This window comes from Siphateles boraxobius, unplaced genomic scaffold (assembly GCF_051911475.1).
Source record: "Siphateles boraxobius isolate OS27281-9 unplaced genomic scaffold, OSU_SipBor_1 221, whole genome shotgun sequence".
Lineage (NCBI taxonomy): Eukaryota > Metazoa > Chordata > Actinopteri > Cypriniformes > Leuciscidae > Siphateles > Siphateles boraxobius.
The window spans coordinates 501383-516089 of record NW_027508835.1 but is presented as its reverse complement, the minus strand read 5'-3'; the positions used below and the strand labels follow the sequence as shown (position 1 = coordinate 516089).

Here is a 14707-nt window from a genome sequence, read left to right as displayed (position 1 = left end):
AGTTCAGGCACACATTTATTTTCCTGTTGGTTCTTTGCAATGTTAATAAAACATATTGTACGTTAATTCTTTATGGGTCATTACTTTGTACTTTTAAAGCAAAGTATTTATATTCACACACACACAAATATTCAGATAATCGCTTTAGAATCGAATCGCAGGCCTCTGAATCGTAATCGAATCGAATCGTGAGGTGCCTAGAGATTCCCACCCCTAATACCAACCATTACAAAGGTTTATTTTTTTTCCTATATGAGAGAATTACAAACCTGCTTGTGGCTTCCATGGGTCCTTGGTAAATTGGTATATGATGTAACTTCCTGTGTTTGAATAGTTTTCAACATAAAAAGTCCCAAAATGGTAGTTCCTTGATGGTCGCACCACATGATATTTCATAAAATGGACATCATCGGACAAAGTTTGTTTGTATATTATGATGGACATATAACTACAAATGCTTTGATTTTTTTTTTTTACAGAATTACAAAACAATGGAAATCATGCCAAAGAGTGCAGAAAATATTTTTTAATAAATTTAGAGTAATTTCAAAGACGTTTTCAAAACAGAAGTTAGGGCCGGACGGTCGCACCACATGATATTTTGGCACTTAAAATATAAAAAAAGTTATACAAATAACTATGTTTTTTAAAAAGTTAAAGTGAGTACATACATGGGAGAGGTACTACAAATATACCGTATCTTTTTATGCATTTAAACCCATTTTTACCTGAACAAATGCAATCAGACAGAAAATTTAGGCGTCACGTCTTGACCCAAATATCAAACGTCCAATGTCAAACCAACTTCATGCCAGTGGACTACTGAATGAGCCAAGTGGACTACTGAATGATCCAAGCGGACTACTGAATGAGCCAAGAGGACTACTGAATGATCCAAGTGGACTACTGAATGATCCAAGTGGACTACTGAATGAGGACTACTGAATGAGCCAAGAGGACTACTGAATGATCCAAGTGGACTACTGAATGATCCAAGTGGACTACTGAATGAGGACTACTGAATGATCCAAGTGGACTACTGAATGAGGACTACTGAATGAGCCAAGTGGACTACTGAATGAGCCAAGTGGACTACTGAATGAGGACTACTGAATGATCCAAGTGGACTACTGAATGAGGACTACTGAATGATCCAAGTGGACTACTGAATGAGGACTACTGAATGAGCCAAGTGGACTACTGAATGAGCCAAGTGGACTACTGAATGATCCAAGTGGACTACTGAATGAGGACTACTGAATGAGCCAAGAGGACTACTGAATGATCCAAGTGGACTACTGAATGATCCAAGTGGACTACTGAATGAGGACTACTGAATGATCCAAGTGGACTACTGAATGAGGACTACTGAATGAGCCAAGTGGACTACTGAATGAGCCAAGTGGACTACTGAATGAGGACTACTGAATGATCCAAGTGGACTACTGAATGAGGACTACTGAATGATCCAAGTGGACTACTGAATGAGGACTACTGAATGAGCCAAGTGGACTACTGAATGATCCAAGTGGACTACTGAATGTAGGGCTGCAACAACTAATCGATAAAATCGATTATAATCGATTATGAAAATCGTTGTCAACGAATGTCATTATCGATTAGTTGGTCTGCTTACGTCACGGGGAGCGTTTACTGGTACGCACACACACGCAAGGTCTCTCTCCCTCAGGCGCTCTGCCGAGCGCGCGCGCTACACGGTTTGGAGCAGTCTCTTCTGTCTCGCATGCGCGCTCTTGCTTGCGCGCTCTAGATTTCGGGAGTTTGAACTAATTCGCGGGCATCAGGGAGCCGCAATCAATATGCGGGAGACTTCCGGGATGTCTGTATTTTGTCTCGAGCATCAGGTTGTACAATCAGTTCGCTCGCAACGTAAGTGATGGATTAAAATAGCGCTACCGCAGAAATAGGTTAAATTAAAACGGTGTTTACAAAGTGAAGCATTAAATACAAAGGCAGTTAACCTGTTAACCGTTTCCAGAGCGTCGGCGCACTGAAGCGTTTTTTTTTTATTTAGTTCAAATTTACTATCAGATTTAATGTTATACCTTGACAAACTATACATCATTAAAAAGATATAATACTCAAGATTCAGTATTTGACCACTATTGTATTCTGAGAAACTTATAGTGACAGTTATGTCTTAATTTGTGTCAGGAGTTATGAAATGGAAAAATGAGTCGATACCTTTAATATGAATTATGAGCGTCAGCTGGTCCATTCATAAAAAACACTCCAAGCTGTCGTCATGACAGCGATTCGCAAAACATCGTCCCTCAGGGCTTTAGCTCAAAAATGTGCAGACTTGGAGAAATATTGATATATTCTCATAGATTCACATCATATTTCTATAGACAGGAATAATATTTGTTGAATTTATACCCAAATGCGTCGATGTAATCATTATGATCGCTTCTTACTGAGATGTGCTGTGTTTTCAATTCATACCAATAGCCTGAGGGCGCTATATGCACAATAACAGTCCATATATGGATCACGAAGAAGACCCATAGTCATGTGACATTCCAGGACGTCACTGATACAGAAAGTAGCTGACAGAGATCGCTGTAACATGCAGATAAAGATGTTTTGAAGACAATAAACATGATTGCAATGATATTTGAGTTACCTGTGTTCTTCAAGCCATGCCAGGTATTTCATAATAATAGATTATATTTATAATGCAATGCTAATCGATATAGATTTCATCATCGTGCAGAACACTATAAATAATACATTTTCTGTCGGATTTTTTTTTATCTGAAGCCAAATTAGATCACAGAAGATTATTTAAAACACTCGACTTGCGTTATAAAGTACGTTTGGAGCACAAACATGGTTTCAATCTCATAAATGGTCGTGTATTGATGGTGTGCTAAGCTAACATGCTAGCTAGCCCAGGTGCACCTGCCACCAGCAGTTATTGTTTTATGATTTTTTTCTAAATAGGAATGCTTACTGAAATGTTTCAGTGCATTTGATACCAGTTTCAAATATTTAGTGAGAACTTTGATAAAAGAAATTAGGGTTTGAAACCCTATGAATAGCCTGTGAATAGCCAGTCGTTAGTAGCTATAATGCAGACAAAAGAAATGCATATTTAGAGCCATAACCAGTCTGGAGAGGTGTAAATGTGTGCAGGGAGAGACTGACTCTGAATGGGGCTCGTTTGCACCACAAAATAATAGAGACAATAGACTGATTAGATGACTCAGAAGATGACTAAACATCAGTTTGCATTTTAGAGTCTAATCAAAATAAAGTAATTTGACATGATCTTGAAAAACATTTAACTAAATACAGAGTTTTAGACTTATCATTTTCAGATTTTAAATATAAAATGGTCACACATATGGCTTTAGCTGCAGTGCATTTCTAGATTGCTCCAGGGCCAACTTCAATTTTATTTTTATGAAGATGTTTCATGAAAGTAAATTTCTAATAACTTTACAAAACTTTGAAGCTATTTAAACATTTTTTTTTCATTATGACAATAATTATTTCTACATTTACAATAAACTACTAGGTGTCAGCTTTCAAATGAGATCATACTTGTGCTTTTAGTGCAAAGGGTTCATGAACTGTATCTGTTTAAGTTTGGGTATGCCATTTCTGGGGATTTTTCAAAAGTGGCCTTGAAGGTTAACAGGTTAATAACAGCAGCAGTAAAATATTGTTTTTTAGTCACTGTACTCAGTGGTTTTCAGCGAATGCTTGTGAACTAATGCATAATTTCTCCTGTCCTTTACTCAAGCCTGTTAGCTTGCTGGGTAACGTTACCTCCATTCCGTTCTCTTTTTATAGCATGTGTCTACTAAGTTTTAATTGTTTTTCAAACGCGATCTACTGCGGCTCTACGTTCACACAATTGTTTTCAGTCTTTCTATATTTATTTAATCAATTTATCCTTATATTATATTCTTTTATATATTATATATATAATATATATTATATTCTTTATCCTTATATTCCTTATATATAATTAATTTTAAATAAAAATTAAATGAATTATATATTTTAGATGTTTTTAGTTTGTTTTTAGTTCAGATATTCACATCTGAACAACATGTCTGTGTAAATTTGTTTTAACAAAAATTGTGTTAAAACATAATATGTTGGATATCATTTTTTTAAAAAGTGGGTGGGTCTTGGGTATAACAATGGTTCCGACGCCCATGTGGTTTTAAGGAATAGAAGTTGGTATATTCAAGGACGTGCAAAGATGTGTATATGATCATATGTTGTGGGGCAGTCTGGGCCAAAATGCTAGGGCCGATTTGTTTGTCCCAGTCCAGCCCTGTGTGTATCTATAGCACTAATTATATTTCTCGTGCCATTTATACGCCAAAAACAGTTTTTGCGTGCATATGATATGCACTTTATTGCGTGTAATACACACGCACTCCACACCACTACTCCTACCCAAGGGGTTTAGTGCGTATCATTTGCATATCCAAACTATTTTAGGCGTGTAAATGGCACAAAGAAATATAATTCGTGCTATAGATACACACTTTCATGAGATCGTGTGGCCCGATCATATTCAGTAAGCTTGAGAACTAGAACCTCCCGCAGCCACTCATTTCTATCGGCGCCATCATAACCTTCACATTTTATCTGATTTGAGTGATGGTTGCTAAATGCGTTTAACGTGTGAATCCTTACTAAACATGCAGTTCTATAATGGGCCATGAGCTGTACTCGTGATGGAGCGGTAGTGGAGCGAGGGAAAACCACGACTTTCAGACTTAAAAAACACACTCCGCTCTACATTCAGTATCCCTCCGCTCCGCTCACACAGCCCGGGGTTAAGTTACCCGGCTTTAGGAAGAGGACAGCCCGGCTTTAGGAAGAGGACAGCCCGGCTTTAGGAAGAGGAAAGCCCGGCTTTAGGAAGAGGACAGCCAGGGCTCAGCACAGTGAGAAAGCTCCATTTGAGATCACAAACAGCGAGGAGTCAATATCAACACAACACGAAGTTAGAACTACAAAATACGCAAACAAACGCCTGTTCTGAACACGAGAAACTGAATTGGATTATATACAGTTTGATCATAGCGATCGCCATCAAATACATGCATCTCAGTATCTTTCAATGTCACTTTACATCGATGCAAATGTGCAGGAAAGGTCATCTAGTTCATATTGAACCAAACACAGGAGTTAGCATGAGATCGACCGCAGTGTTTATGTTCTCAGATCAGCCGATGAACACAGATTCAAATATATACACCTACAACTATCATTTATAAAGTTAACCCTCACCTGAAGATGCACCAGGACTCAAGGTGTCTCAGGGATTTCTTGTAGAGTCGCAGGACCTTCTGCTGGTGGGTCAGATAGGCGGCCGCCATCTTGCGCTGAGTTCCTGCTACTGCGCATGCGCGTGAGAAAGCCCAAAAGATCCGAATCTTTAGTTTCGAATCAGTGCTTCTGGAAACGAGTGGATTGAACCTGTGGTGAACTCAGAAACACTACTATTTCTTCTTCTTCTTCTATTAGAGTTTTTTGGCGGTCGGCACACAATGAAATGGTGCATTACTGCCACCAACTGGTATGGAGTGTGGAACTGAAGGACTGCTATTACTTACTTTTATTACAAGAAAAAAAAAAGGAAAGAAATTTTTTTTAAAATCCTCTCAATCATATTAATTCTTCTAAAATAATGAAAACCAATTCCATAACACTTTTCTTTAGAATTTTTCCTAAGAATTTCTACTAAATCAAACCGTACTCTTTCCTTTTTCAAATTTTGGATCATTTCCTTCCTTTTTCCCTCATATTTTTTACAGTGTATCATGACGTGTTCTATTGTCTCTTGTTGTTCACAGTATTCACATCTGCCGGTGTTATGTTTACCTATTTTAAATAAAGTTCTGTTTAGTCCTGTATGTCCAAATCTAAGTCTAGATATAATTGTCTCATCTCTCCTTTTCCTTCCTGTACATCTCATTTCCCCCACTTTCTTCTGAATTTTGTAAAACCATCGTCCTTTTCTCTCTTCTTCCCATTGCTTTTGCCACCTTTTCTTCAAACTCTGTTTAATAATGCTCTTCATTTCCATCTTACTGATGTTAACTTCTACATCGATGTCTTCTCTTTTTGTGGCCTCCTTTGCAGCCTTATCTGCCTTTTCGTTTACTTTAATTCCAATATGTGCTGGTACCCACATAAATATAACTGTAATACCCATCATTTGAATTCTATATAATGCTTGGTGAATTTCTATCAATATATCGGCTCTACTATCTGAATGATTGCTCTGTAAACTGACTAATGATGATGTAGAATCTGAACAAACAACAGTTCTCAATGGTCTTACTTCCTCTATCCACTGTACTGCTAGCAGAATTGCTAACATTTCTCCTGTATATACTGATACATTATCACTTATCCTTAACGCTACTATTCTTTCTGTCATAGAAAGATATTGTAAAGGTAGAAAGAGTAGTACTAGTATTCAGCACTGGTTATTCTGAATTTAAAACATCTATATATTTTAAATGTTGGCCGAAATGTTTTTCAGTGTAACTGACACTGCGCCAGTTTTATAATTTAATTTGATTTAAGAAATGTTGAGTATAATTTTCTTTAAAAAGTTTTTAAAACAATGTTGTTACACAAAAAAGTGCTACAAATTAATAAAAGACTGCATATTATACAGATAATTTATCTTTAATTGAATTTACCGAAATTATAGGCAACATTACACTTCAATGAAAACACTTGCAATCGTTTCGTTCTTGCTGCAGTTACACACTTTGACCAGCAGATGTTAATGACGTCATCGACCAGCAGATGTTAATGACGTCACCGACCAGCAGATGTTAATGACGTCATCGACCAGCAGATGTTAATGACGTCACCGACCAGCAGATGTTAATGACGTCACCGACCAGCAGATGTTAATGACGTCACCGACCAGCAGATGTTAATGACGTCATCGACCAGCAGATGTTAATGACGTCATCGACCAGCAGATGTTAATGACGTCATCGTCCAGCAGATGTTAATGACGTCATCGACCAGCAGATGTTAATGACGTCATCGACCAGCAGATGTTAATGACGTCATCGACCAGCAGATGTTAATGACGTCATCGACCAGCAGATGTTAGGTGTGTTCGACATCGGCTGCGGCTGGATGTAACCGATCGGCGAGAGTTAGCGCGTGCAGGCGGGAGGAGCTGCAAACGGAGACGTGAAGTCGGACACTTTCTGGTTCCCGTAGTGACCGCTTACGTGGTGTTTGCATACTTTACCAAACCTGAAGTGAAATAAATGCAATATTTGCAAAATACACAGATGTTTCAGAGACATTTCCATTCAATACTTGATGTACTGCTTTATACAGTCATGGGGCAGTCATGGCCTAATGGTAACAGAGTTGGACTGGTGACCCAAAGGTTGCCGGTTCGATTCCAGTACCGGCAGGAATATGATTGAGGTGTCCTTGAGCAAGGCACCTAACCCCCAATCGCTCCCCGGGTGCCACTCAAGGCTGCCCGCTGCTCCGGGTGTGTGTATCCACGTTTGCAGTGTGTGTGTGTGTTCACTACTCACTACTCTGCTCCTAATGTGTGTGAACTTACTTGGATGGGTTAAATGCAGAGGTCAAATTCCAAGTATGGGTTACCATACTTGGCCATCACGTTTCACTTTCACTTTTCACTTTCACTTTCATACAGCGTTAGTTTGAACAAGAATAAAGTTACTACTAGGGCTGCACCGATACCACTTTTTTGGAAAACGAGTATGAGTACTTTTATTTCAGTACTCGCCGATACCAATACCGAGTACTTAATAAAAAAAACATGATTTAAATTTACAGGTAAGAGCTTTAGTCATTTAATTTAACAAAAAATCAAGGGACTAGTTTGGAATTAAGAACATTTATTTAAAATGAAAAGCATGTTGTATGCAACATATTACATAATAAATAATTATATAAAAAAAAATTAAACAGTGACAGTGCAACTCAAGTATTGTTTTCAGTTTGTTGTAAACTCTGCCGCTTTGGACAACACAAGGGGTATTAATAAAAATCTTTGCTATTTAGTGCACAATATTTGAATAAACTAACAACATCCACCAACATAGAACTGTGGCAGTCAGTGCAACTGAGGTAGGTATTAACATCAAGTCTAAGATGACTCGCTTAATGGAGCCTATTTAGAAAAAGTGAGTGGCAGGTTTTTTTAAAGAAAAGTAGCTTTTGTGCATTATCAGCAGTCAGCCTGTTTCTGTTTTCATCTATAATGTGTGACACTGAGCTAAAAAGCCTTTCACTTTCCACACTGCTACATGGGGCTGAGAGGTATTTATGGGCCATTTTAACCAAAGTGGGGAACCTGATTTTGTTGACACCCCAGTACTTCAGAGGACTGTCTTCACGAGGGCTTGGGGCCTCTCCGAGGTCTGTGTCGAGCTCAATGGAAGCACCTGCTGCCAGCGGCTGCTCCTTAGCGATTTCTTCAAATACAGTGTCCAGACAGCTGCTAGTGCTGGCCTGGGCCTTGAGGAACAGTTATGCAGGAGGTTCTGCAGCTTCTGCCCGACTCTCGTCTGCCTCAGCTCTGGACATCAGCTGCAGCTTGGCCTGTTGGAGAAGAAGCGATCTTTATACCTGAACAAAATTCATGAATGTATTAATATGTGGAAAAATAGGACTGATTTTAGTTTCCCCTAAACCACTGTCATAAATGCCAGCAATTTGGCTTTCTGGTAGTAATAAGGGAAATATATTTCATATTATATATATATATATATATATATATATATATATATATATATATATATATTGCATACATTTGTATTTGTGTATTTTAGTTACAAAATTATAATATAATATTTCAGATGGAATTAATTAATGTTTCACGTAGTACTGTAGTTTATCATTGAATACCTATAGCACACAGACTTTACCTTGGGTCAAGTATGGTGGAGATGAAGTACAGTGGGTTGGTCTCGACGTCACTGAAGCGCTTCTTGACAGCTGCCAGTAAGGTTGCTTTCATTGTCTTGACGCCGTGGTCCTCGTCTGTTTCTCTGTTTAGAAGTCTCACTAGCACAGTCACAGCTGGGATGATATCAGAGGCTAGTGCATCGTAGCTGCTCACTTTCTTAGTTAGTAACTCAAAGGGGGCGAGGATGGCAACAGTCTTCTCCATAAGAGCCCATTGGTGAGCGGTGAGATAGTCAGGGAGTTCATGCTCGGACACACACACCCGGAGAAGACTGAAGCCCGATTATTGCACTTCCTGTCTGATGGCTCAAACTGAGCTTGACGACAGTCTGACAGTTGTACATCTTCTAGTTGCTGTGGCAAAACAAATCTGAATCACCTAATTCCTCAAAAACGTTGTCGAAATATTTTGTCCCGTTGCTTTTATGGACTCTCTATCTGTGGGCTTCTCCCTTGACTTTATGCCTCTATGTCCCCTGATTGCCTCATAGACAGTAAAAGATTGCCTGTGAGCTTCTCCTCCTGTCTATACGGTAATGTCTCTATTGTGCGACATAAAGTCGCGTGGTTATGACGCAATCTTTAGCCTGTTTTTAACTTAAACGGCTTCTACGGGGCCATAACGTAAGATACAAAGTAATTGAGCCTTTTATACATTGTTGTGTTTATTTAGAAATAATTAATGGACAAATTAAGTCTTTGGACGCCTCAGATGTAAAGTTATTTGCTGTCAAAGTGACGCCAAAATGAATGGGAGTCAATGTAATGCTAACAGCAGGAGAAGTTCTGCTACAATGGCGGCTCCCGCGAGGCTTCAGTTTCCGGCTGATGGGTTACACCCTTGATCAAGTCGGACAAAATTTCTAACCGGCATGCACTGCTTCAAGTCACCCACGATCGGTCTGCGCAGAGCTGCATGAAGTCGAACAAGCCTATCCTCAGCGCGCGCAGTTTCCAAACAGTAAATCATTTTGAAAAGTAATCGGGTCAAATGATTCGAAGCCCCGCTTCTTCCACTAAATACTTCTTCACAGCAACACTGGCTGTTTCCAGTTCAATGTTTTACGCCCTTCCCGCTTTACTTCCTTAGGTCTTTATGGCAAACCTTTCTTATGTTGAAATGATGTTGATTTTTTAAAACATTTTCTATTGATTTTAAAATCCCATAAATAGATAAATTATCTTAAACACTTAAACAAGTATCGTAGATAATTTATTAAACACACACAACATTCTGTTGCCATTCATTTTATTTATACAATTAAACAGTTAGAATCTTAACTGTTAAACTTTGTGCAGTATAAATCTTAAGACTAAACAGCATTAATATAGAAAAAACAAATATAGAAAACACTTTCACATTCATGCAGTCACACATATATGTACAAAAATAAATTAAAAGCTAATATAACTCCTCTCTAAGTTACAAATTAACAGAGATTGAGAAGTTTAATCAAGAATAAAACTTAATTATTAAGTTGCCGAACGTTCCTGATAGTTATCATTCGCTATCATTACTAATTTTTTTTATATCAATAAATGAATTGTGACTGAATACTCTCTCTCTCACGGTGTTAAAACAACATTAGCGTTAGTAGATGACAGGGTTTTTTAACTATACCTCGAACAATAGGCACTTTATAAAGAAATCGTACCATTGAAAATAGAGGACAGAAAAATAGAGCAGATAAATAGAATAGAATAGAATAGAATACATCTTTATTGTCCACCGGGGTGGACATTTTTCTTTGGCTCACCAAACATACATGACAGATAGACATACAGACAATGTTTCATATATATAATAAAATTATAATTTATAAAATTATAAAATATATAATAAAAAGATACAATGTAAAATATCATAATGAAAATAAATATACTTTAAATACATTAAGATAACTCGTTTGGGACTTCCGGTTTCACGATGTAGTGAGAGGTCGCGCGGTGTCTGTGCTCCGAGTATTTACTTAAGTAGTGTCTAATACAGCTGTCTTTTTTCTTATCATTTGCACGTGATAAAGTATCTTTGGTGTTCAGGGAGCAGAGCTAATACAGATATGGGCAAAAATACTAAACCTGGCACTGGCAGTGCTAAAAACCAAATAACCTCTGGCAAAGACGAGGAATCCGAAATGGCGGCGCCACCACCTGCTCCACTAACAGCAGCGGTGCTCGTGTCTGAGCTTGAGAAGTCGAGGCATAGTCTGATGGAGGAATTCACAGCTTTGCTGAACTCTTCTTTATCTCCATTGCAAATATCGTTGGAAAGCATTCACAGCACTTTGGCCTCTCACACCGCCACTATTTCCGAGATGGAGACGGCTCTCACTGACCACAGCGGTAGGATCACTGAGTTGGAGAGCGAAGTCACTTCGCTCAAGGCCAGTCTAGCGGCGTCGGGCGATTTGAATGCAACGCTTGGTTCTGCTGTGGAGGATTTGGTGTCCCGATCGAAGCGACAGAATCTACGGGTGGTGGGCTTTCCCGAGGGAATTGAGGGCAGAAAAATTCCAAGAGAATTCATGACTGACTTTTTTTTTTTGGAACTATGAAAGACGTCCTGTCAGCCCCTCCTGAAATTTATCGTGCTCATCGGAGTCTGGACAAAGATGCTGCACTACGCTGGGCCAAGGAACACAAAGAGATCTCATACCAAGGTCACACCATAAAGATCTACAAGGACTTCAGCGTGGGTGTCGCCAGGAAGCGCGCAACCTTCAACAAAGTCAAGTCAAGTTTGTACAAAAAGGGAATACGCTTCGGCATGATCTACCCAGCCCGCCTGCGCATCACTCATAACGGTCAGCATGTCTTTGACACTCCGGAGGCGGCCGAACGTTACTTTCAGGATCATATTCAAGATAGATAATGTTCAACAATGCTGCCCTTTTATTAATCATCAGTGAACAGATTATTTCATAAACTGAGTAGATATGTCTTCTTCATTTGCGTGAATTACATGGCTCACATAAGTTCATGCTCTCCCTTATTTGCAAGGACTTTGCTCTTCTTTTGTTCTTGTGGGTTTTTTATTTATTTTTTTTACTGGTTTTGTATCTCTGGCAAGTCATTTATGTTAGTTTGATGTATTTTTTATTTTTGTTTATATTAGTATTATCACCATCACTATTAGTAGTATATTATTCATTATCGGAGTGGTCATCACTGCATAGTTTTCCAGTTGTGCTACAGTTTGTTCCTGCAACTCGTGTGGGTTTCTATGGCGAGTTTAGAATGTACGTTAATGTGTTTTTGTTGTTGTGTCTGTTTTTGGGTTGTTTATATTCGTATGGAGGAAAAGGATAACTTAACTGTGTTTTTTTTTTTATTTAGTTATTTATTTTCCTTTTTTTTCTCTTCTTCTCTCCAGTCCTTTTTACTGATTTTGTTTTCCATGCATCAGTGAAATGGCTGGACCAGGCCTAAATACGGGGCTGAGTAGTAGGGGTATTTCTGTTAACCTAGTTAGTTGGAATGTCCGAGGTTTGGGAGGGCCAATTAAACGTTCTCGAGTGTTTTCTCATCTTAAGAATCTGAATTCTGATATAATATTTCTTCAGGAAACACACCTGCGAGTCAAAGACCATGTTAGATTAAGAAAACCCTGGATAGGCCAGGTGTTTCACTCTAATTTTAACAGCAGAGCCAGAGGTACAGCTATCGTCATGCATAAACGAGTTAATTTCTCTCCATCCCAAACTATTGCGGATCCTGAGGGCCGTTATGTTATAGTCGTTGGCATTCTCTTTCATATGTCAGTGGTGTTTGTAAACATTTATGCCCCAAACTGGGATAACCCAACTTTTTTCTCTTCCATTTTTTGATCTATTCCATGCTTAAGCTCACATTACCTTATTTTGGGAGGTGATTTTAATTGTGTGATGGACCCAAGGTATGATCGGTCAAATCCTAAAACTTTAGAGCAAACAGCGATGGCCAAAGCAGTGTCAGCATTCATGACTCAGACCGGTTGTGCTGACCCGTGAAGTTTTCTGAACCCGTCAAAAAAGGAATTTTCATTTTTTTTTCTAATGTTCACCAATCTTACTCACGTATTGACTATTTTTTCCTAGATAAAGCTCTCTTGCCATTAGTTCGTTCCTCTGAATATTCGGCTATAGTTATTTCCGATCACGCACCACATTCTCTAAACCTAACCCAATTGGAGACCCATAAGTTTGTTAAATTCTGATGTTAAACTATTGGCTAAGGTGTTGGCTTGCCTAAAATAATCTCTGAAGATCAGACCGGTTTCATTAGGGGACGACAATTATCATCTAATATTCGCCAACTCTTAAATATTATTTTCTCTCCATCCACCTCTTCATCTAGTGAGATAATCATCTCATTAGATGCGGAAAAGGCCTTTGACCGGGTTGAGTGGAATTATTTATTTACTATATTAGATAGATTTGGCTTTGGCTCCATTTTTACGTCATGGATACGCCTTTTGTACACTGCGCCTGTTGCTTGTGTGAGAAATTTTTTTTTGTGTTCCCAATATTTCCCGCTCTCAAGAAGTACTCGCCAAGGTTGTCCTCTTTCCACTCTATTGCTCGCTTTAGCAATAGAACCTCTTTCCATAGCCTTGAAAAATTCCCCTCTTTTTTCAGGTATTGTTAGAGGAGGGATAAAACATTGTGTCTCGCTTTACGCTGATGACCTTTTGCTTTTTGTTGCGAACCCTGTCGGCTCTGTTTCAGATCTTTTGAATATTTTTAACATTTTTAGTTATTTTTCTGGTTATAAGCTTAATATAAACAAAAGTGAATGTTTTCCAGTAAATAACATGGCTAAAAAAATCCCAGCGGAGGCCCTGCTTTTTCATGTTTGGGGTAAATATTTCGCACTCTTTTGATCTACTATATCAATATAACTTCTCCGAATTACTCACTCAAGTCAAATTAGATTTGCAACGTTTGGATAAGTTACCTCTTAATCTATTTGGTAGAATTCAGTCAATCAAAATGAATGTTTTACCTAGGTTTTTGTTCCTTTTTCAGACCCTTCCAGTGTTTTTACCAAAGTCCTTCTTTAAACTGTTGGTTGGGGCTGTTTCTACTTTTATATGGCAGGGAAGACCTCCCAGGCTAAGCAAGGCATATCTTCAGAGACATAAAAAAGATGGGGGTCTTGCTCTGCCTAATTTTTTGATCCATTACTGGGCAGCAAATATCAGCAAAATTCACAGTTGGTATAATTCTCCCCATATAGATTGGTGTGTATTAGAAGCACAGTCTTGCTCTTCGTCCTCGCTCTCTGCCTTGGTGTGTGCTCCTTTGTTCAATCACCCCTCAAAATACACTACAAATCCAGTTGTTTCTTCTTCCCTTAGGATTTGGAGGCAATTCAGACAAAACTTTAAACTTGCTGCTGCCTCTCTTTATGGACCTATTTGCAATAATCATTTATTTGTGCCCTCAACCTTAGATTCTGCTTATGTCTTATGGAAAAATAGAGGCCTCTCATATTTTTCTGATTTATTTATTGATGGAGTTTTCACAACCTTTTCTGATCTTGCAATGAAATTCAATATACCACAGTCTAACTTATTTCATTTTTTTCAAGTACGCAATTTAGTTCATTCTCACTGTCCTTCCTTCCCAAACTTGTCTGAACCTTCTTTATACGAGAAGTGTTTAATACAGAAACATGGCTCTATATCCATTTTATACAATTTAATTCTTCCTTATGTTTTGCCTTCTTCTGCTCGGTTTACACA

General features: G+C 38.4%; 1 protein-coding gene across 1 annotated transcript in view; it reads right to left on the bottom strand.

Annotated features, from left to right (window-relative positions):
• The window catches only part of ndufb9 (NADH:ubiquinone oxidoreductase subunit B9), a 38814-nt gene extending 33355 nt beyond the window's left edge, over nt 1–5459 (bottom strand). The window contains exon 1 of the mRNA XM_077240211.1: nt 5284–5459. Coding sequence (XP_077096326.1) covers nt 5284–5372 — 89 coding nt within the window. The 5' untranslated portion in view covers nt 5373–5459. The remainder of the gene's footprint in view (nt 1–5283) is intronic.
• Nucleotides 5460–14707: the final 9248 nt, after the last annotated feature.